Below are 24,185 nucleotides of genomic sequence, written 5' to 3'. Positions count from 1 at the left end.
AATAATGATATTTTAGTGTAAAGAAAAATGAGATTTTGATGTAAACAAAGAGAAAGAAAGGGTGAAGAACTGTTGATGTTGACTTCAATGTTGAATTAGAAAAACAACTCAATTACATATTGACCTACAAAAAATCTACGTTCAATTTTCTGAGTAATATTTTCACTGCATCCCTTCAAAATATATGTACTTCTTTCTCTTACAACCTCTTTAACTAGCTTATTGTTTGTGCTACACACAGCTTCTTTAGGAAACACAATATCACCATAGTATTAGTATATATTCTTTTACGACAACCCATGATGGCTTATTCACAACGTCAAGTACTCTTTTCTTTTTCTGAATACACGTGAAAGATTAGCGGTAAAGTTAATCAAATGAGATTAAAAATCTCTTGATTTATTGATAAGAAAATGCAAAATATGAAATAAATCGATATATAACCTTTTCGGCCATGTCAGTAGTAGTTATATCAGAATTAAAGGGAAGAGAATCTTACATAAACTAATACCCCAAATAATTACATACTAACAAAACTTAAAAAACAAGAAAGAATAAGATTGTGACAATTGAGCACAGACAACATCTAATCTAACAACTACTTTTGCTAAGCTTAATCTTTTGCTTATATATAATATATGCTCATCTGGGGAAGTAATAACAGCCTCAGTTTGGGACTCTCATTGAACACCGCCACAGCAAAGAGCTGTGTACGTGCAAAGCTTAATCCATTAGGTTAAGAAAATTACATCTTCAGCAGCCATAGACAATTGATCCCATTTAATTCCACAAGCAACTTTGAGATATAATATTGCTTGTTTTACTTTTTCTCTACTCCCTTTATTGTTTGTGTCATTACACAAAGGTCATTCAACAAAATCTTTCCAACCAGAGCTGCAAAGAGCCTCATTTTTAAATATACCACCAAATGGCTGCTATCTCGTCCATTCAATAAAAAAAGTATTGGCCATGCAAGAACGCTTAAGATAAACCCTCCACAGACTAATTAATTTGCATTCAGAGAATCCATCTGCAATAGTATCAGTATATGTCATTGTCTAGTATATACTGATATTTGATTAAATAAAATAAAATAAAATAAAACGGTTCAAGATATGCTATTATGGTTTCAACAAACTCAATGTGATACCAAACATGCACTCACAGTGGAAAGTGGCAACAAAGTGATTTTGTCTTACACGTCATGATTTCAAACACATTTAAAAAGTCAAGGAGGTGCCTTCAGTGTGTAGTAGTAAATTCAATTGCATAGGGAAAAGTATCAACCTTTTTAAGGTTAGTGTAGTATCCATCATGTATGTACTACATTACTTTACCTGAACAAAAATCAAGATGCATCATAAGGTTTCAACGATGCTTTCTTGAAATTCACCAAATATGTTTGGGCATCCATCCCATGTTCCTACAGCTCTTGCTTCCCAATATCCGCCTGTATATAGAAATGTTCCAGTTTCACCTTCTTTGCGAAACCACCTTGGCTCCCAACCATTCTCTTGCATTTTCCTTGACTGTATACAAAGCAAATCATCCAAATAAATGTTCAAGAAATTTTACAAAAAAGAAAAAAAAGTATTGCGACCATCAGTGTAAAAATTAACAAAACATCATTGATAATGAAACAGCGTTGAGACGGTAAAAAGAGCATAAAAGTAATAAACAAGACAAATATCATAAAAGTAACATACCATTCTTTGCCTCTTTTCCAACCTTTGTTTCTCCATATTAGCTTTCTCGTATTCCCCATTCTCTAAGTGCCGCTGATCAGGTCTCAGCCTGGAATCCGTGGGCGGAAGCTTCTCCTTTAATCAGTGATCAAATACATCAGAAAAGGCTATAATGAAGGATTAGAGATGCATCAGAAGGAAAATGAAAACCTACATTGAATAACTATTCAATACCTCATTATACCTTTAATCCTGGTGTAAGCTCATTTAGTGTTATGGCAAATGATGTCAAATTGTAACGGGTGAGATTTGGGGGTGGCTTAGTCCTTTTCCACAACAATGCTCCACTGGACGAAGTATAATCTTTAGGCTTGACATTCACATCACCATCAAAATAATATATGCTGTCATCCCACTTGCCAAATATTGTGGCTGCTTTTTTACCCATTGTATCTTCAACAAACCCATTTACCTAATTAGAAGAAAGAGCATAAAAGATAAGTTTCCTTCAGAAATTTGGAATGTAGCCACATGCCATTGCCAAAAGAATATCCAAAACAAAGTAAATACTAGAAAATTACACACGTGTATTCTGAAAGACGTCTAGAATCATTCTTGAAAAATAAATACACATTGCACTTTTATTTAAATACAGTCAAACTTTTTATGCTCTTCTTGTTGGCCCTTGGTATCATTAACAGATAATTGTCTCTATTATCAAACATTTAACAATAAAATTATAAAAGGTAAAATAAAGATTCTGCTTCAAAATCGATAACATGTGGGAACATAACATTTCAATTTAACTTCCAAAGTCTTCAAATAAAAAATTTAAGTGTTCAAAATTAGTTATCAATCAAATTTGAAATTGTTAAAAGAGAGAATAAAAATATAAGAGAAACCTTTAGTCATAGGAAAAGTTAGGTACCGGTAAAATTACTCGGGAAATTTAAATTCAATTAAAAAAATTAATAAATATATAGAAAATGATGTGAGGTCAAATAAATGGATTTCCGGTAATATATTAATAGAACAATAGAGGGTGGAAGTGTTCTCTACCATTAAATGACTCATTTGAAATAAATTGCAAAGGATATAGAATAATATATATACTGTATCTCAGAAAGGAAAATTAAAAGGATAGAAGTGTAAATTTAAAGAAATTAGATTATTTTAACTGAATTTGCTCTCAAAGTGAAGGGAGTGTAATTGACCCTAAAACATATGTAGCAGGAAAGTTAATCAAAAAATTGAACTAAGAGACAAACTGGGTTAGTAATAAATAAATGGCTTAGAAACAAAAGATCAGACTGTAATGTTGTCATAAAGTACTGGAAGAACCTCTTACCTGGCGAGGATTTCGGTCAAGAATGGTCTGCTCTTTGAACTTGAGCCTGCATGAATATTGGCGATTACCACGGATTTCCATATTCCCATGATGACCACAATATAATTTACCAAGGATAAGATTATAAATTGTAGTAGTAACCTATAAGAGAAACAACAGCAATTATTGTAGCAATAGTTTATGGTATAATAGTCCACACCCAAATAAAGTCATTTGACGATTTATACCTTGCTCCACTGAAATATTTCACCATCATCAAATTCAAGTGTCAGAACTCCAACAGGGTCAAGCTGAATCGACCTTCCCCAAAATTTTGAATGAATGTTACTGTCTGCCCAAAACCTCCATCCTCTACCTTCACAATGGCAGGCAACCACAGTTGGATGGTGACTAACCTGTTTCACACAAATTAACAAGTTTATATATTCAAAAATAAAACTTTTATAAAGCTTGTAACTTGTTAAATATGTCTTATGAAAGCAAATTTGTTGAAAACCTCACTAATAGATTTTTTTACCAGCCCAAGTCTGACCTATTAAATTTAAATGACTTTTAGAAAAGCTTAAACTTGAGATTATGCTAAATAGACCAGGCCATGCTGGGCCATATGTTTCTGTGTAGTGGTCGCCGGCCTAAATTATCTCACCTCTTACTCCCACCAAATGAGATCAGGAGAAGTAGATATATGTGGGGTCTTACCGTTGTGATAATGCTCACCCTCCAGATTTCATCATAGATATCCAAACCAAAACTAGATAATAATCCACTAATATGAAACCAGTTTTATCCCAAGTTAAGAACACTACTAGCATATCTCAGTCAAATCTCTTCAGGAAATCATAAGGTACTAACCTTCTCAGAAAAGAAGCGAACTCCTTTGTCAGGAAAATCGGCTTCGTAAGTTTCCCCTAACAAGGGATTAAAAGGCTTACAAAGCCGGCCTTCGGACGATGCATATCCCGAAACAGCAAAGGCGGCAACATTCAGTGCTCGAAGGAGGCTGTTTCCCTGAAAATACAATTCAAAGGGTTGAAGTGTCACACTCAAGAGCATTAAATGATGCCGTCTTTTATCTAAATTAAGGAAAACTTAAAAAGTTACTAAATGATGCCAAATTGTTAGTACAAACTCCTATAAACAAAACTCTATGCATTCATATTAATTGATCAAAGAGAAGTCACAACACAAGCAAATACAAGCAGAAAACAAATGACATGGTTGACTACAATTATCATTCTTCCATTAAAACTGAAGTACAAATATAGTTGTTGCATTTAACTTATTAAAATCAGACATGTAACATCATAAACAAAACTCTCCAAGATAATCAGGTATAAGTTTACCAATATTTCCAATCAAACGACTAAAAAAATTTGTTAGTTAATGGAGAATATATATAGATTAAATTCTGTACTATTAAGTACTAAAACTTGTTTTGTTTACGTTGCAAGAGAAGTTAATGAAAGAATACAGCAATATTGTATATATTACCGATTTTCCATGCTCATAAGCTCTATCTAAAAGATAAGAATACTCCAAATCCTCGAAACATTTCTGAAGGGATGAGATTGGCTCATTAAAGTACACAGGAAGGCAAACACGTGTGAGATCTTTGCCCACATTGTCTTTGATCATTGACCAAAGACTAACGCCCTTCTCCTTTTCAACCGGATCTGGAAGCTTTTTTCGCCTTGTAATCTGAGGATACCCATAATCATATATCATTGGTTCAAAATGACTGTTTTCCACATCAAGGCATTGTCTATTAGCTGCCCCGGACATGTTCACTTGATCCAGAGTATTTGACCCACACCTAAAACCAGATTCTGTAAAATAGTCTCTACTATCATAATATGATATTTCATCTTCTTCAGACACTTCTTCTACCTCATGTTTTTCAATATCATCGGATGATTCTGTTGTACTGCATTCTGAGAGTCGAAAGCATATGTGAAAAATAAGTAGTGAATATTGAAAGAATAGGATCATATAATAAAAGGTTGCAGACTGTATATAAATTTACTAAAAGATACATACAGCATCCAAAGAAGAGATACACTGATTTGCATACAGGTAAACTATAATTTTACAGAAGAAACCAACATTCATAGGCCATCAATTGGATTTCTGAAATAAATGAATTATAGGTATCTACCTTAAGTTTCCATTAACAACAACGAAGCATTATCTCACTAAATGAGATTGGTTACATGTATCAAACACGCCATTTACATTTGAATCTTTCGTGATATTTCTACTATAATTATAATAATAATAATAAAAAAACTGCACAGAGATTAGAGATCTTTAGACATTATTTGAAAGTCCATTATAGAAAGCCTCTTCATATGCACTCGCAGTGTATATATTGTCAGATTTTCGTAACAATTAGATCTTAAATATTATTTGACTTTTATTTCAACATCTAAAGTAAAGTAACACATGAGTGGTTGTGAAGCATTGACCGTATAAAAAAATTTATACTTACGGTGCATAAAAATTAAACTCTTAAACTATATCGTCTAACAAATAGTAGATACTTTCAAAAACTCAAAACGAGTTTTTGGATCAATATGATGTTAGCAACATTCTTCATGTTGATATAAGACAGATGAATAGGCCCCTATGATCACTGTCAAGACACTAAAGATTCCGAAATCGAAGCATATGCTTACCACATCAAAAGAGAAAATAAATGTCACGGCATATAGTAGATAATACATCAAAAAAATATGAAACGACAAGCATAAGTAGCATATAAGAAAATGGTAGTATGGTACCACTATATTTTCCACGCCCTAGATTTGAAAATCCATTCTTTGTTAGTTGGTATTCACTGTCATGCAAGGCAGAGCCCTCAGGTTCAATGTTAGCTGCCTGTTCATGATAAGTAACAAAAGATTTGTTTAGTAAGTCACATATAAAAAACAAAAAACAAGAGCTTCCTCCCCTAGAAAACTAAACACATGCAAACATGAAGAAAGCATCAAACTGGATAGATTTTAGAATTCAAATATAAAGCAAGAAGAATAAATATTTCAGGTGGTGCTACCAAGTGATAATTTTTTATGAGTATCATGAATTACAACATTCATTGAGTGGTAGTAGACTAAAGAGGGTTTGAAAACAAATAAGACTACCATCAAAGTTGCAAATTAATGACAAGACATATAGAAAAAAACAACTTATCAGCCAAAAGGCATGACCAAATGAACCAGACACATCATGTGATATTTGACCCACTTCATGTTCTATCAAACAACAATAGACCCTCATGTTCTTTCAAACAGCGGGATAACTAAGTTTTGCACCAAACTTATTTTAAAAATATATCAGTAAAAACAACTAAATATATATAAGTTCATTTCCCATACAATAATAGAGTAAATAAATTAAAAATAGTAACCAACAGTCCATTAATAAAGTCCCAATAGTAATGTTAGAGCAAATACATGATACATCAATTGAAAAGTTGAAACTTCATCTCCAAAAAAATTATTTCTATACAAGATTTGGCATTTCATAGAACCATGACTAGAAACCTCATTACATAGCATAGAAAACAAAATATCATAGAACCGTGATTAGTAAAAATACATTTTGGGGAGCTAAAAAAGGTTGGAAAAATGATAAACCATTTTTAAAACAATGAAAGCTCAAGCATTAGGAAAAAAAATATCTCATGACTTCCAAAATAATGACATATAGCTTATGTCTGACAAGAAATGTTTGGGATATTATTCTTGTAATAATTCAGTGAATGATTTTGTCAAGTTGGTTCAGTACTGAATTATTGATACGCCCAAATGAAAAAAGATATATAAAACAATTCGTTTGGACCCATTTTACAGTTCATCATTCATAGAATCCACATGTTTCATTCTAGAATATTTGAAATGAGAAAATTATTGCATGAGTAAACTAAGAAGTTAGTATTTTAAGATTTTATGCGAAGCAAACAAAGAAGTTGTCAGAAGCATTCAAAAGGTAAAGAAAGCATACAAAACAAATAAATAATGAAAATAAAAATTACCTCCAACTGCCTAATCGTATCAAACAAACTTGATCGTTCTTGACAAAGAATTTTAAGCTGCTCTTGTAATTCGGAAAACTCTGCAAGCATAATTTGCTCACACTCCTTGACAAGATTCTCACCGCTACCCTCTTCAACCAAGCGTTTCTTAAGCTTTTCGGTAGATACAGATATATGATAAGGTGCAAGGAATAGATGATGACCACTAAGTGGATACAAACTACGAGTTGACACCAAAGCTTGTATCCATGCCACGCGGTCTTTCCTTGAATCAGTTCTCAGATGGAGTGTCTTTGTTGCTGTAAAAATGTAAAATTTTCTGTCGTCTGATTTGCTCTCTCTAAACGACGAGATCTGTAAAACATTATATTCAACTGAGAATTAAGCATCACCGCTTTATTTTTTAATTATTTATTACAAAATAAAAAAAAAGCAAGGTATATACTAGAATATGATTTATCGACAAGAAAAAGTTTGTTTTTTTAGAGAGTAAATTAATGAAACACTACAGCAACTATACACTAGTAATAGAAGAAGGAGTAGAATATAAAAAAAGCCGCCACCTTGTTGAGAAAAACAATGCTACTATCAAAGAGAGCTTGAATATGAAATTACCTTATCACCCGGACATCATGAAATGACGCTACCACTGATTGACTAGAATCATTCGAGTTTGATTCGAGTTTAGAATGTAATGATGTGAAAATATAATCAATAAATAAAACTCACTGTCTTCAACTTGTTTATGTTTTTCCCCGTTTATCCGAGAGGATAAGAATGGCTTTAGAATATTGACCTTAAAGGGTTATAAGAGCACCCATTTAAATAATAATTATTTTAAAAGGAAAAGAAAATATTGACCTGGATATATACCCCACCACCATGGTGGAAAGTCCCACATATATATATTTCTGTTGACAAAGACAAAATAGAAGAGGGGCCTTTACAATATACTCCCATGATTTCACTTTTCTATCTAATCTCTAATCTTAATATTTTTTAAATTAAAAAAAAAACAAATTAACATTTTACAACGCCTGTGAAAAAATACACAAAGAAAAACTAAGGTTGGACTTTTATAAGGCTTAAAATGGCAAGAGATAAGGTAGGATTTGCAGAAAAAATGGTGTGGTGATGAAAAAGTAAGAGGGAGAAAGAAGAAAGAAAGAAAGAAAAGCCAATTTCAGAACCAATGTCGATGAAGGAAAGGTAGAGATAGTTGACGTGACCGCAAGTAAATGCCATAAAGATAGGGCTATTCATTCACTCTCTTAAATCACAATTTTTGTAGGCTATCCCTACCCTTCACAGCCACCTGTTGATGTGACCCACTCAGCATTAACAACCAGTTAAAACTGTAACACTTGAACTAAACTTTCAATTTTGAATTCTAAATCGCCATATAATACCCTAAAAACCATTGGATTTTAACATTGTTCCTCGGACATCAACGACCCTTTCTTACCATTTTTTTTCACTAATAATTTTACACTGGCAGAGGAACAATCCCAATCTGAAATCTGAATCATGGTTTTATTAATTTCATGGCCTGAAATCAATGAAATCTTTTCCACCATAGTAAAAAAAACTTTATGACGAAAAATAATTGTTTATATTCTTTTTTTTTAGTAATTTGAAATTTGTTTTTCCTCTACAGGAAAGAAGCAATGAGGTAGCGCCAAAATGTTGAACATGACACTGCAAAAGCAAGACCGAGTCATGTCCTGACCCACACTATAACGGGTGATTCAGATCACATATTCACAATAACAAATCTCATGAATCCTCTATTAATTTCAATTATCATAAACAAATTAACCGATAATTATTTACCAAATCGAAAAACAAAATTAACAATAATAATAAGATTAATATAAATAATGAAAATTAAAAAAGTGTTTACTGTTTACGTTGTTAGTGATTATACCTTCAAATGAACCACGGTAGGAGGAGAAGATGAAGACGAAGAAGGTTTATGATTCTTCCGGCGAACGGCGTTTCCGGCGTCTCTATCCATTCTCGCGAGACGATTAGCGGTGACATCTCCAATTAAGCGAACATCATCGATTGGAGAGAACAGATTGAGATTCTCCGGCGACCGGATCTTAGCGTAAGAAAGCACGCCATTACGGAGGAGAAACCACCGGGATCTCCATCCCTTACCGTAATTAGTCCACTTATAGAGAACTCCGGCAACCGTCGCCTCTGATCCACGGCGACAAATGCGGTCAGATCCGCACGCCGGTAAACTCCTCGTCCTCGAAAGCGCCGCCGCGTCTGGCTCCGGAGAATGACTTCCGATCCCGGGACTCTCCAATGAGATGCAACACAACGGGTGCATTTCCTTGACACGCATTTTTTCCACCAGAAATTGATTTTTCTTTCTTTCTTTTTTTACTAGTTCTTCATTAGCATCAACCACAAGTGCATTGAAAATAACACTATCTGAATAACTTAGGGTTCTTAAAAAGGAGAAAAAAAAGTGTAGCGTAGTTTGGGGTAACGAGAAGAGCTCTGAAAGTGAGAAACAAGTAGATCGAAGAAGAAAGAGTATTAATAAGAAGAGTTTATTAAATATATGAAAAATGAAAATGAGTTTATTGAATGAATAAAAATAAAAAGGGATTTATTTTTAAATGGAATAAAAAATAGAAGTTTTGGTTGTGAAGGAAAATTTGTTTGGGAGAGTGGGAGACATCATGGAGATTGATATATAGAGAGAGATGTAGAAGTGGAACAAAGGGTAATGAAGTTAGGTAGTAATAAAGGAATGGGTAGAATAGTAATTAACTTAGATTTAAGTATAGTTTTTTCAAGGTTGAAACTTGAAGCATGATGAAACTACATAGCTTTCTATTTGAGTTGAGGTTTCTTAATACTTCTTCTTGACTACTTGCTTCTTCCTCTTCTTTTTCTTTTTTCTTTTTTTCTTTTTCTTTTTCTGAATTATTGTTAAATACTTTTTTTATTTTTCAAACTGCTAGATATTGAAAGATGTGAATTTTTTTTAATCTTTAAGGTATTAAATTATCAACAAAAAAATCACAATTGAGGTGAGGGTGAATTGTAAAAGAGAACACGGCAATTATAATTTTTTTTATAAATGAGGATAAAGAGAGAAAAAAACTTTGAAACTAAAAGAATATTATGAGACATGGAAGTCTTTGTGATGTCATTAAATATAAAACTTTGAAACTTGTTACAAGGACTCCTCAAAACATGAAAATATATCCACTCATTTCAAATGTTAAAATTAACAAGTCAATTAGACATTTGTTGCCCTCACACTTTATGGTTAACTTGGATAATAGAGTTCAAATTCAAAAGCCTGCAGATACACTACCCATTGTATCTATTGTACAAGTAGTTTCACTAAACTTTGCATTTATTATTTAATAAAATCAGCAAGAAATTATAAGTTATTCTCAACTATAATGTAGATAATACTCTCCCTTATGACTATGTCGATATCTAGGTGCAACATTCCACATTTTAGGATGAGAAGTATCATGAAATTTCCTAACATAGCCTTCCTCCATTTGTCATCATAAATTGGAAGAAAATTGTTATGAAATTCCTCGGTCGGTAAAGGTGAATTTCATCGGTGTATTTTGATGTTTTTTTTATAGTTCTGAATTATCATAGGTTTGTAATTTGATTTTATCATTTGCATAGTAATTTTTTTTGTATTAGTTGATTTCTTTATATTTCGTAAAAATGTACGTTGAGTTGCATCCCTTATATTCAGTTTAGAATTGAATCCATTACAATTTGTTTTTAGTTTGAGCAAGTTGGTCAAAGTCAATATATATGTATGCCTTGAATCACAAGTTAAAAAATTTAAAACATGAATATTTGAAGTTTGATTTGAATCAAAGGTATGACTGATTCGAAACAATAATTCAATTTGAAACATGGATTTTGGCGTTGTATTAGTGATTCAAATCAAGGATGTGTCTGATTTGAATCATCGACCCCTTTGATGTGAATCACAACATTGTATGACTCAAATCATGATTAAACAGACTTTTAAAAATCAACTATAATTTGAATAATGTAATTGCTTGATTCGAATCACATGTATCAAATCATGATATGAATCAAACAAGTCATTTATAGATTTTTATCACCTTGATTCAAGTAATTCTTTCCTCTGATTCAAATCATAAATGTATGATCTGACTCGAATTATATGTTCATTTTCGGTTTTTTTACCGAGATAACCCACTTTTTCGAAAAAATTCCCAAAATACCCCACTTTTCAGGAAAATTCCCAAAATACCCCACTTTTAGGAGGAGGCGCCAATTGGATTGGCGACCCCTCTTAAAAATTGCAAGGAGGCGCCAATTGGATTGGCTAGGGCCCCTGCCCTAGCCAATCCAATTGGCGCCTATGTGTAATTTTTAAGAGGAGGCGCCAATCCAATGGCGACTCCCTTAAAAAAGCCTCAAATGAAAAAACTTCCAACATGAAAGTTGTAGATCTTTTCAAGACAATGAATTTGGATATAAATTTTGCATCATTTGGATTTTTTATGAGAAAGTTATGGGCAGTTGAAGTTGGACTTCTGAGTTTTTCAACTGTAATCTGACCTATAATGTCTTGCATTATTTCATGTGTTTCTTTTAGAGTTATGAAATTTTGTCCAACATAACAACTGAAATAGACATCTTAAATTTTCCAATGCACTTGGTCCCACCTCAAAATAATTAAAAATGAGTGAGTTAGGTCCCTACGAAGTTGACCCAAAATTAGGGTTTCTGTCAAAATGACCTATAATGTTTTGAAATGAATGATGAGCTTCCAAGTTTCAAATGGATTTTTGATGAACATGAAAGTTGTTCATATGGCGACTGTTGTTAAAACTTGAATGGAGGCGCCAATTGGATTGGCTAGGGCAGGTGCCTTAGCCAATCCAATTGGCGTCTTTGTGTAGGTTTTAAAAGGAGGCGCCAACTCAATTGGCGAGTCCCTCATAAAATGCCTTTTTTGTCTTATAAATAGATGCGTTGTGTGACCTATTGTTCCACAACTCATATAATCATTTGGCTATCATGTTTGGTGTTCGTCGCCGATACGGTAAGGTGATTTATGCGAGAGACAAACCTCAATTGCTGATGCTGTTTTGGAACATCACCACGTTAGATCAACTGAAGAGGGAGCTGGTTCGATGGTTAGACGGGAAAATACCAGAAGGGGAAAAAATCTGAAGTATTGAGAGACTTGACAGTATCTTTGGTTGGGTGCGAATGAAGACTGATAAGGATGCTAGGGAAATGATGTTCGGTCGAGACGACATTAATTTGATTGTTGTAATCAGTTAGAATTATTTATGTTTTCAGATGTTTTGTACTGATGTTGGTTATGAAACTCGTTGTAACAAGAACTTAATGATATATAATGATTGATTGTTACAGAAATACAATGTTACAAAAAGCTTAAGATCTAGATAAAATGTTACAAAAAGCTTAAGATCTAGATAAAATGTTACAAAAATCTTAAGATCTAGATGATGCTCCTTGATTGGGACAGTTGTTTTTGTTGTGTCCTGGTTGACGACAGATACTACATAATCTTATCATTTTATCTGTGGAATCCATCTCTGTTCTGATATGTGTGCTGTTTGGCCTTCCTTTCTTCTTTCTACGCATCTCTTCATTGTGCCAAACAATATCTCCTTCATATGGAGGCCAGTAATCCTCCATTGGTAGTACTGAAAAGCTTTGACTATATACATTCATGATGGTGCTGGCCTTGTACACATCAGATAAATGGGTGTAAGCGTCTTGACGAGTATAAGCGCATGCTGCAATGACATGGGAGAAAGGTATGCGGAAGGCCTGAAATTTTCCACAATCGCACCAACTTCTGTGTAGTCTAACAGCGTAGGCTAAATTTGGTCTCCCCTCGTTGTTGCCCATTGTTTCCTGGACGCTGAAATTTTGTCTATGACGGTCAAACATTGTTACAGCGTGTGTCATAGCTTTGATGCTCTCCTCTTTCATGACCTTCATGCAACACTCACTAAATACTTGTCCGGACATTAACACTGCACTCAATCTTTCACCTCTGGTTGCGAACATAGAAGCCAACCTATAATAGGTTGATATTACCAAGGCGATTATCGGCAGATTTCGAATCCCTTTGAAAACCCCGTTCATGCATTCCACAATGTTTGTTGTCATGTGGCCCCATCGACAACCACCGTCAAATGCTCTTGTCCACTGCTCTACTGGGATGTTATTTATCCATCTCCCCGCATCTTCATTAGACAGTCGAATCTCATCACGATAATATTGAAATGACGGTTGAGTTAAAGCATACCCAACATTCACCACCTTCTTGCGAAGATTCTTATCTTTTATAGCATGCATGAAGTTTTGTGCAATGTGTATGATACAGTAGACATGTGTAGAAGGAGGATCATGCCATCCGTTGTCATGGTTGTTGTAGGCACTTTCAATGGCAGCATGTCTATCTGAAATCAAACATAGATTGGCTTGTGGAGCGACATGCGTTCTGAGATGTCGAAGAAAGAAACCCCATCTGTAACACCCTTCTAAAATACCCCAATAATAATTAAAACAACAAATATAAATCAGAGTAGATATGCAATTTCAGGGTGTCACACTTGACACTTCACACCATTCACCAAAATAGTTTGTCATGCTCATTTAAAAATCAAAATAAAATATTGCACAATTCGCAGCGGATATGCAAACCATGTAACACATTACATGTAAAATTATTCAACAACCAAATGAAAACAAGGTGAAACATCCCGTCCCGATGTTACATATACCAGAGCATGACCCTCTAAGGAACTACACTAGACTTCAAGCACTAGCTTCTACTCAATCACTGCTCGTTACCTGAAACATAGTTGTAAGGGTGAGTTCCTCAATCGATATAATAAGCATTATAAAATATCATGTAATGCTAAGTAATTTAACACATTTCATCACCCAAATCAGATCACACATTCAGCAACGGCAACATCCACTTAAAAGCATAATCATACTCAACCCAACACAAAACACACGTATAATATTGGAATACATCCATTCATATTATACGCCATACATACATTATGCAATGAGACTCCATGCATGCGGTACCGACTATTCGTGAACACATAGTTCAACCTCACCGATCAAACCCAGATACGGCTACCAAGCTCACTAGTCCCACTCATTTGAGACCTAGTGACTCACTCACTAATTCCTCACCATGGGAATTAGCTACCACCATAAAGGCCATGCTATGCACGCTAAATCACCTAGCATGCAAACATCAACAACAATCCACAACAACTCACTCACTAATTCCTCACCATGGGAATTAGCTACCACCATAAAGGCCATGCTATACACGCTAAATCACCTAGCATGCAACCATCAACAACAATCCAAGATAGACATATGCTCACACTCTAAGCCATAAACAGTCCATTCACAATTGCATACATAACAGATACATTCACAGCATTATGCATACCATCATACATCATCAGCATATTTATCACAGAATCATATTCATATCATGCCAAATAATAAATCACAGTATTAGCACACTCTACTAATACCTATACTGCTCAAAACAACGGGAAATGATCCCTACTATATCATACACCAATATAGGCCAAACGTCAAATATGTACACAACATTTGAATATCAATTTTCCACTTTCCAAACAGTGTTAACCGGTTAACACCCTGGGTTAACCGGTTAACGCAACACAGAACACGCTTTCTGGCAATTTTTAACAGTGTTAACCGGTTAACACCCTGGGTTAACCGGTTAACGCAGAACAAAAATTAATTTTTCTAAATCATAACAGTGTTAACCGGTTAACACCCTGGGTTAACCGGTTAACGCAGAACAGAAAGCTGTTCCTGCGCTAACACGAAAACGAAATGCAGATTTCCCGCATTTCTCGCCGTCGGAGGACTTCCGGACCTCCGATTTCAATTCCGTAAAAAGCTACACGTCCAGAAATTTACGACTCACCCACAAATAGATTCAATTACAGTTTTAACATAACTTATTCGTCACCATTTACAGCATTCCTCATCCCAATTAGGGTCAATTCAATGGCTTATTACTACCCATTACATGTTAACCCATAATACCCATTAAACGACGATAAACCCCCCTTACCTGAGTTAATCCGGCAAATCCTTTAACTTCAAGCTTTTCCCTTCTTCAACCCTTGTTCTCTTGCTCTTCCTCTTTGCCCTTTTCTCACTTTCTGTCGCTTCTCTGGTTTTCACGTGAAAAACCCTTTTTACCAAATGGAACCCTTTATATATATTCCAACTTTATTATTCCAATAATAATAATCCAATAATATTCCAATTATTTAATTAAATTAATAAATATACTATTAACTTAAATTAAATAATTATCATATTTTATCGGGGTGTTACAACTCTCCCCCACTAAAAGAGTTTTCGTCCTCGAAAACATACCTCAAGCGAATAACTCTGGATAAGATTCCTTCATCTGACTCTCAAGTTCCCAAGTCACATTACCACCTGCTGGTCCTCCCCAAGCTACCTTTACCAAAGCAATCTCTTTACCCCGCAACTGCTTCAACCCTCGATCCTCGATCCTCATAGGTGATGTTTCAACAGTCAGGTTATCTCTCACCTGTACATCATCTACTTGGACCACATGCGACGGATCAGGAATGTACCTCCTCAACTGAGACACATGAAAAACCTCATGCAAATTCGCAAGTGACGGCGGTAAAGCGATACGATAGGCTACCTCCCCTATCCTCTCCAAAATCTGATAAGGACCAATAAATCGAGGTGTCAACTTCTTCGACTTCAAAGCTCGACCAACCCCAGTTATCGGAGTAACACGAAGAAACACATGATCTCCCTCTTGAAACTCAAGTGACTTCCTCCTCTTGTCGTGATAACTCTTCTGACGACTCTGAGCAATCCTCATCTTCTCCTAAATCATCTTAATCTTTTCCGTAGTTTGTTGAACAATCTCCGGTCCAACCACAACACTCTCACCGGACTCATACCAACATAAAGGTGTCCGACATCTCCTACCATACAAAGCTTCAAACGGTGCCATACCAATGCTCGAATGAAAACTATTGTTGTAGGTAAACTCAATCAAAGGTAAATAACAATCCCAAGCACCTCCCTTTTTCAAAACACAAGCCCTCAAAAGATCCTCCAGTGACTGAATCGTCCTCTCAGTCTGACCATCAGTCTGCGGATGATATGCAGAACTCAATCTCAGCTTAGTTCCCAAAGCCCTCTGCAAACCTTCCCAGAACTTCGATGTAAATCTAGGATCTCTGTCCGAAACAATACTCGACGGAATACCATGCAAACTTACAATTTTCTCAATATACAACTCAGCTAATCTCTCTAACGGATAATCCATTCTGATCGGAATGAAATGAGCCGATTTTGTCAATCTGTCAACAATCACCCAATAGCTTCAAAATTCTTAATTGTCCTCGGTAAACCAGAAACAAAATCCATACTGATACTATCCCACTTCCACTCTGGAATAGCCAACGGTTGCATTAGCCCAGACGGCTTCTGATGCTCAATCTTTGACTTCTGACAAGTCAAACAAGAATAAACAAAACTCGCAATTTCTCTTTTCATTCCCGGCCACCAAAATAACTTTTTCAAATCATGATACATCTTCGTAGCCCCAGGATGAATACTCAGGCCACTATGATGTCCTTCCTCAAGAATACTCTTCTTAAGTTCAGTAACATCCGGAATACACACCCGATTACCAAATTTCAAAACACCATTCTCATCAACTCTGAATTCACCACCTTGACCTTGATTCACTAGAGTCAACTTATCAACCAAAAGCACATCGGATTTCTGACCCTCTTTAATCTCATTCAGAATACCACTCGTTAACTTCAACATTTCCAATTTAACACTATTGTGAGTACTCTCACACACCAAACTCAAGTCTCTAAACTGCTCAATTAAATCCAATTCCTTAACCATTAACATAGACATATGCAATGATTTCCGACTCAATGCATCAGCCACTACGTTTGCTTTACCCGGATGGTAATTCAAACCAAAGTCATAATCCTTCAGAAACTCTAACCATCTCCTCTGTCTCATATTCAGCTCTTTCTGATCAAACAAATACTTTAAACTTTTATGGTCACTGAAAACCTCAAATCTTGACCCGTACAAGTAATGCCTCCATAACTTCAGAATAAATACCACAGCTGCCAACTCTAAATCGTGTGTCGGATAGTTCCTCTCATGAACCTTCAGTTGTCTCGAAGCATAAGCTACAACCTGCTTATTCTGCATCAAAACACCACCCAAACCCAACAATGAAGCATCACAGTAAACCTCAAATGGTTCCGATGGACTTGGTAATATCAGAATAGGAGCAGTAGTTAACCTTCTCTTTAACTCTTGGAAACCTTCTTCACATCTTGAGTCCCAAACAAACGCTTGCCCCTTTCTAGTCAACATCGTTAACGGTAACGCCAACTTAGAAAATCCCTCAATGAATTTCCTATAATAACCTGCAAGTCCAAGAAAACTCCTTATCTCAGAAACTGACTTCGGAGCTTCCCACTTAGATACCGCTTCTATCTTAGAAGGATCAACAGCAACACCACCTCTTGAAACCACATGACCAAGAAAACTAACCTCTTCTAACCAAAATTCACACTTAGACAGTTTAGCAAATAACTTCTTTTCTCGTAGAACTCCTAAAACCACTCTCAAATGTTCAGCATGCTCTTCTTCAGATTTCGAATACACCAAAATATCGTCAATAAACACCACAACAAACTTATCTAGGTACGGATGGAAAATCCTATTCATATACTCCATAAATACCCCAGGCGCATTAGTCACACCAAAAGGCATTACAGAATACTCATAATGTCCATACCTTGTTCTGAAAGCAGTCTTCTGAATATCCTCAGTTTTCACACGTATCTGATGATACCCCGATCTCAAATCTATTTTGCTGAACACACTCGCACCAACCAACTGTTCCATCAAATCATCAATCCTCGGCAAAGGATACCGATTCTTGATCGTCACTTTATTCAGTTGTCTGTAGTCCACACACAACCTCATAGTACCTTCTTTCTTCTTAACCAATAACACTGGTGCGCCCCACGGTGACACACTCGGACGAATAAATTTCTTATCCAACAGATCTTCCAGCTGACTCTTCAATTCAGTTAACTCAACAGCAGACATACGGTACAGAGCCATCGACATCGGCCTAGTACCAGGTACCAAATCAATCGAGAACTCAACTTCACGCTCTGGCGGTAATTCATTCACTTCTTCAGGAAACACATCAGGAAAATCACACACCACGGCTAGATCGCAAATCACCAGTTTATCTTTAGCCTCCAAAGTCGCTAATAGCATAAACAACTTTGCCCCATCTGCTATTGCCTCATTCACCTGCCTTGCTGATAGAAACAAACTCTTTCCTTCCTCAATCTCAGGAAAGATCACAGTCTTATGAAAACAGTTGATATAAACTCGGTTAGACACCAACCAGTTCATACCCAAGATAACATCAATCTGCACTAGTGGAAGACACACGAGGTCCATCCCAAAGTCTCTACCAAAAATACTCAAAGGGCAATTTAAACAAACTGAAGTAGTAGTCACTGAACCCTTCGCAGGAGTATCAATCACCATACTCCCATGCATCTCAGATATCTCTAATTTAAGTTTCACAGCACAATCCAAAGATATAAAGGAATGAGTCGCACCTGTGTCAATAATAGCTACAAGAGGAAAGCCATTAATATAACACGTACCTCGGATCAAACGCAGCATCGTCTCTACCTCTTCCAGCCATCTCTATTCTGAGTTAATCCAACAAGCTAAAACAATAAGTACTGATAGGGTTGCACAACACCTATCACATACAGGGAAACAGAATAATTACGACTCGACTCAACCGACTATGCTCTGATACCACTAATGTAACACCCTTCTAAAATACCCCAATAATAATTAAAACAACAAATATAAATCAGAGCAGATATGCAATTTCAGGGTGTCACACTTGACACTTCACACCATTCACCAAAATAGTTTGTCATGCTCATTTAAAAATCAAAATAAAATATTGCACAATTCACAGCGGATATGCAAACCATGTAACACATTACATGTAAAATTATTCAACAACCAAATGAAAACAAGGTGAAACATCCCGTCCCGATGTTACATATACCATAGCATGACCCACTAAGGAACTACACTAGACTTCAAGCACTAGCTTCTACTCAATCACTGCTCGTTACCTGAAACATAGTTGTAAGGGTGAGTTCCTCAATCGATATAATAAGCATTATAAAATATCATGTAATGCTAAGTAATTTAACATATTTCATCACCCAAATCAGATCACACATTCAGCAACGGCAACATCCACTTAAAATCATAATCATACTCAACCCAACACAAAACACACGTATAATATTGGAATACATCCATTCATATTATACGCCATACATACATTATGCAATGAGACTCCATGCATGCGGTACCGACTATTCGTGAACACATAGTTCAACCTCACCGATCAAACCCAGATACGGCTACCAAGCTCACTAGTCCCACTCATTTGAGACCTAGTGACTCACTCACTAATTCCTCACCATGGGAATTAGCTACCACCATAAAGGACATGCTATGCACGCTAAATCACCTAGCATGCAAACATCAACAACAATCCACAACAACTCACTCACTAATTCCTCACCATGGGAATTAGCTACCACCATAAAGGCCATGCTATACACGCTAAATCACCTAGCATGCAACCATCAACAACAATCCAAGATAGACATATGCTCACACTCTAAGCCATAAACAGTCCATTCACAATTGCATACATAACAGATACATTCACAGCATTATGCATACCATCATACATCATCAGCATATTTATCACAGAATCATATTCATATCATGCCAAATAATAAATCACAGTATTAGCACACTCTACTAATACCTATACTGCTCAAAACAACGGGAAATGATCCCTACTATATCATACACCAATATAGGCCAAACGTCAAATATGTACACAACATTTGAATATCAATTTTCCACTTTCCAAACAGTGTTAACCGGTTAACACCCTGGGTTAACCGGTTAACGCAACACAGAACACGCTTTCTGGCAAATTTTAACAGTGTTAACCGGTTAACACCCTGGGTTAACCGGTTAACGCAGAACAAAAATTAATTTTTCTAAATCATAACAGTGTTAACCGGTTAACACCCTGGGTTAACCGGTTAACGCAGAACAGAAAGTTGTTCCTGCGCTAACACGAAAACGGAATGCAGATTTCCCGCATTTCTCGCCGTCGGAGGACTTCCGGACCTCCGATTTCAATTCCGTAAAAAGCTACACGTCCAGAAATTTACGACTCACCCACAAATAGATTCAATTACAGTTTTAACATAACTTATTCGTCACCATTTACAACATTCCTCATCCCAATTAGGGTCAATTCAATGGCTTATTACTACCCATTACATGTTAACCCATAATACCCATTAAACGACGATAAACCCCCCTTACCTGAGTTAATCCGGCAAATCCTTTAACTTCAAGCTTTTCCCTTCTTCAACCCTTGTTCTCTTGCTCTTCCTCTTTGCCCTTTTCTCACTTTCTGTCGCTTCTCTGGTTTTCACGTGAAAAACCCTTTTTACCAAATGGAACCCTTTATATATATTCCAACTTTATTATTCCAATAATAATAATCCAATAATATTCCAATTATTTAATTAAATTAATAAATATACTATTAACTTAAATTAAATAATTATCATATTTTATCGGGGTGTTACACCATCCACCAGCCGTTTCACCTTCAACAAGAGCAAAGGCAATGGGAAATACATTGTTGTTACCGTCTTGTGCAACTGCCATGAGCAAAGTACCCTTGTATTTTCCGTATAACCAGGTGCCATCAATTTGCAGGAGAGGTTTGCAGAAAGCGAAACCTTTGATGCACGGGTCAAATGCCCAAAAGAGACGGTGAAATATTCTATTACCTGTAGCACAGGTTCCGTCTGGCATCATTGCTGGCACTGTCTCCAGAATTGCCACAGTTCCTGGGACATAAGTTTTTAGTGCCCATAAAAACCGTGGTAATTCCTTGAATGAATCCTCCCAGTTGCCGAAAACCTGTTCAACATCCTTTGTCCTCGCAATCCATGCTTTCTTGTAAGATGGAGTATAATTATATGTTGTTCGGATATGGGATATAATTATACTCACCTTCACTGATGGGTCTTTATTTACCAATGGCAGAATGTCTTGACATATCAAAATTGTGCTCAGTTTACGGTGATCTTGTTCAACGTTAGTTGCAACGCAACTGTGTGGTGGGTCTATTGAAGCGATCTCCCAAGAGTCATTTTTCTTCTTGTAAGATGCAGCCAAACGAAACTTACAAAGCATGTTACGACATTCGATAACATACCTTCTAGAATCAGTGCGTTTCACTGTAAAGTCAACAAAGTTGTTCATGTGGAATATTTTGATTGCCAAGACACATTCTTCTTTGGTACGAAACATGTCTCCCACCTTTAATTCGCCTACTGGTCTCGGATACGGATTATAGAAGACACTGTCGGACGTTTCATCGTCGTGAAGATCCATATTTGTCATATGTTGAGGAGGATTGTAGGCATGACTAGGAGGTATTGGTGGTGGTTGAGCCTCATCTTCATCGTCGTTGTTGAGGATGTGATCAACATGTATCTCAGTCTCCTCTTCTTCTTCATCAACAACGTCTACTTCTACTTCTGCTTCTGGGTTGAGTTCATCTGACCATTGTGCATCATCTGCAGCATCTTCACCAGCTGCATCCTGATCGGTTAGTTGAGACTGTTGAGACGGTATACATGGTTGTAGAGTAATGTACAACTCGATACAATCCATGCCTGAATGTTCATGACTAAGAAACATGTTTTTAACATCTTCATCGTCTCATATCTTAAGGGGGAAAAACTTGCATTGACCATTCTCAAAAAATATAGGATTTTGATATGTCATCTTTGACACAATACCTGATCCTATAAAGGATTGTATTCTTTTTTTCAAATGCAAAAAGGTTGCATTTCTCTTCAACGTGACTCTAATGGTATCAGTGTTTCTAAAACAAAAACCATGAAGCTCAGACTCAAAAGTTTCACCGTTGCAGTGAACGTTGACACTGTATAATGATGAAGATGACATTTTAGAGATGAAAACTATTTTGCAAGTGCAGATGAATGTGAGTGAAGTGTCTTGGATGTTGATAGTAAGACACTTAAATAGATGGTATCAGTGTCTCACATGCTATCTAGTTCTGAGATGATGTGTCGGACATTGAAGCTACTCTGAGATAATGTGTCAAGCATGCAAGTCAGTTCTGAGATGAGGTGTCTGTCATGCAATGCAATGTGAGTTGATGTGTCAAGCATGCTAGCTAGTCATGAGTTGATGTGTCTATCATGCAAGACAGTGTGAGTTGATGTGTCAAGCATGCTAGCTAGTCAAGACAGAAGTGACTCTTCAGCATGCAGGATACTAGAGAGCCACGTGTCTGAGATGATGTGTCAATCCTGCAAGACAGTGTGAGTTGATGTGTCAACCAGGCAAGCTATCAAGAAGTGACTCTTCAGTATGCAGGAGACAAGATAGCCATGTGTCGGACATGTAAGACAGTTCTGAGATGATGTGTCAGTCAGGCAAGACAGTGTGAGTTGATGTGTCAGACAGGCAACCTATCAAGAAGTGAGTCTTCAGCATGTAGGATACTAGAGAGCCACGTGTCGGACACCTAAGATGGTCAGACATGATGTGTCAACCATGCAAGCTATCAAGAAGCTAGTCATCAGCATGCAGGAGACAAGACAACCACGTGTCGGACACCTAAGATGGTCAGAGATGATGTGTCAATCATGCAAGCCATCCATAAGTGAGTTGTTCAGCATGCAGGAGACAACAAAGCCACGTGTCAGACATGCAGATGGTGGCGCCAATTGGTTTGGCGCCTACACTTAAGGCTTGTACATGGTCGCCAATTTGAATGGCGCCCCCATGGAGTCAGTCCTCGAAACCAAGCATTCAGAACTAGCCTTGCATGCATGTACCCTATGGTGTCGCCAATTTGAATGGCGCCCCCTCTTTATGATTGTACATGGTCGCCAAATGAGGTGGAGACACCATGCAAACACAATTTTTTATGCTCTCCTCCATTTGCCTATAAATTCATCCACTCCTTCAACAATTCTTCCACACCAACATTCTCACTACTTCATCTACATTACTTCTTTTACAATTTCATCTTCAACAAAATCTTCCAATTTCATCTACACCAACTCCCCAACAATATGTCTTTACTCACAATGGGCGAAGCACACAGAAGAACAGTTGCAAACATCGCAACATACATAAGTTTTTTCTTATACTAATTTTTTATGTTTCATCTCCACCAACCCCATTTTATTTTGAAATACCAACTTAGTCAAGTGTTATATTATTTCTATTATAGGATGTATCAAGGTTTCGAACTCGAGTCCACGAATTTGTCCCAATGGACCCGATGATTCAACCTTATGTTGAACTCGCCGGTTTTGGTCACATTAGCAAGATTATGTCTTGGTCTATAGATAACAAGTTCATTCTAGCCTTATGCGAAAGATGGAGGCCAGAGACACACACATTTTGGTTTCCAACCGGTGAGTGTACCGTGACGTTAGAAGACGTCTACATGCTTTTAGGACTACGAATTGAAGGCAAAGTTGTTAATGGTTGTAACACCCCAAAATTTGCCCTCCTCATTCATGCATTCACTTTTTAGGTCATTTAGCATTTCATATCACATTGCATCATGTCAATCAGAATTAGCTCCAAGAAGCTCGGACATCATCCAGGACACTTTGTGGGTTCTACTTAGACGATCAGTCAACACAAGGAAAAGACTTGAGGTACTACCAACAGGGCCAGATGGGGCCTATTCACCGTGCAAATCGCCAGGCTGGAAGAAGCAAGAATCTGTTGCTGAGCTGTCATGCTCGCTAGGCGAGCAGATGCTTTGCCTAGCGAAAAA

At 36.4% G+C, this 24,185-nt stretch overlaps 1 protein-coding gene across 3 annotated transcripts; it reads right to left on the bottom strand.

Moving 5' to 3' along the window:
* Window positions 1–421: 421 nt before the first annotated feature.
* On the bottom strand, window positions 422–9,847 carry LOC127074148 (oxysterol-binding protein-related protein 2A). Of its 3 annotated transcripts, none has more exons than XM_051015442.1 (11): window positions 8,994–9,815; window positions 7,067–7,420; window positions 5,814–5,910; window positions 4,525–4,964; window positions 3,886–4,041; window positions 3,261–3,428; window positions 3,034–3,174; window positions 1,930–2,157; window positions 1,707–1,820; window positions 1,338–1,529; window positions 422–1,030 (listed from the first exon to the last, which is right to left on the bottom strand). In XM_051015442.1, the coding sequence occupies exons 1-10, from the start codon at window positions 9,420–9,422 to the stop codon at window positions 1,359–1,361; spliced, it is 2,298 nt and encodes a 765-aa protein (XP_050871399.1). In that variant the 5' UTR covers window positions 9,423–9,815; the 3' UTR covers window positions 422–1,030; window positions 1,338–1,358. The 3 variants fall into 3 exon arrangements, 2 of the variants coding, with proteins under 2 accessions (XP_050871399.1, XP_050871401.1); XM_051015444.1 differs by lacking the exon at window positions 8,994–9,815 and adding an exon at window positions 7,682–7,938; XR_007785933.1 differs by lacking the exon at window positions 422–1,030 and having other exon boundaries at window positions 1,439–1,529; window positions 1,920–2,157; window positions 8,994–9,847.
* Between the last annotated feature and the right edge of the window lie 14,338 nt (window positions 9,848–24,185).

Source organism: Lathyrus oleraceus, chromosome 4, assembly GCF_024323335.1.
Source record: "Lathyrus oleraceus cultivar Zhongwan6 chromosome 4, CAAS_Psat_ZW6_1.0, whole genome shotgun sequence".
NCBI lineage: Eukaryota > Viridiplantae > Streptophyta > Magnoliopsida > Fabales > Fabaceae > Lathyrus > Lathyrus oleraceus.
The sequence above is the reverse complement of the archived record's forward strand: the minus strand, read 5'-3'. Positions and strand labels throughout refer to the sequence as shown.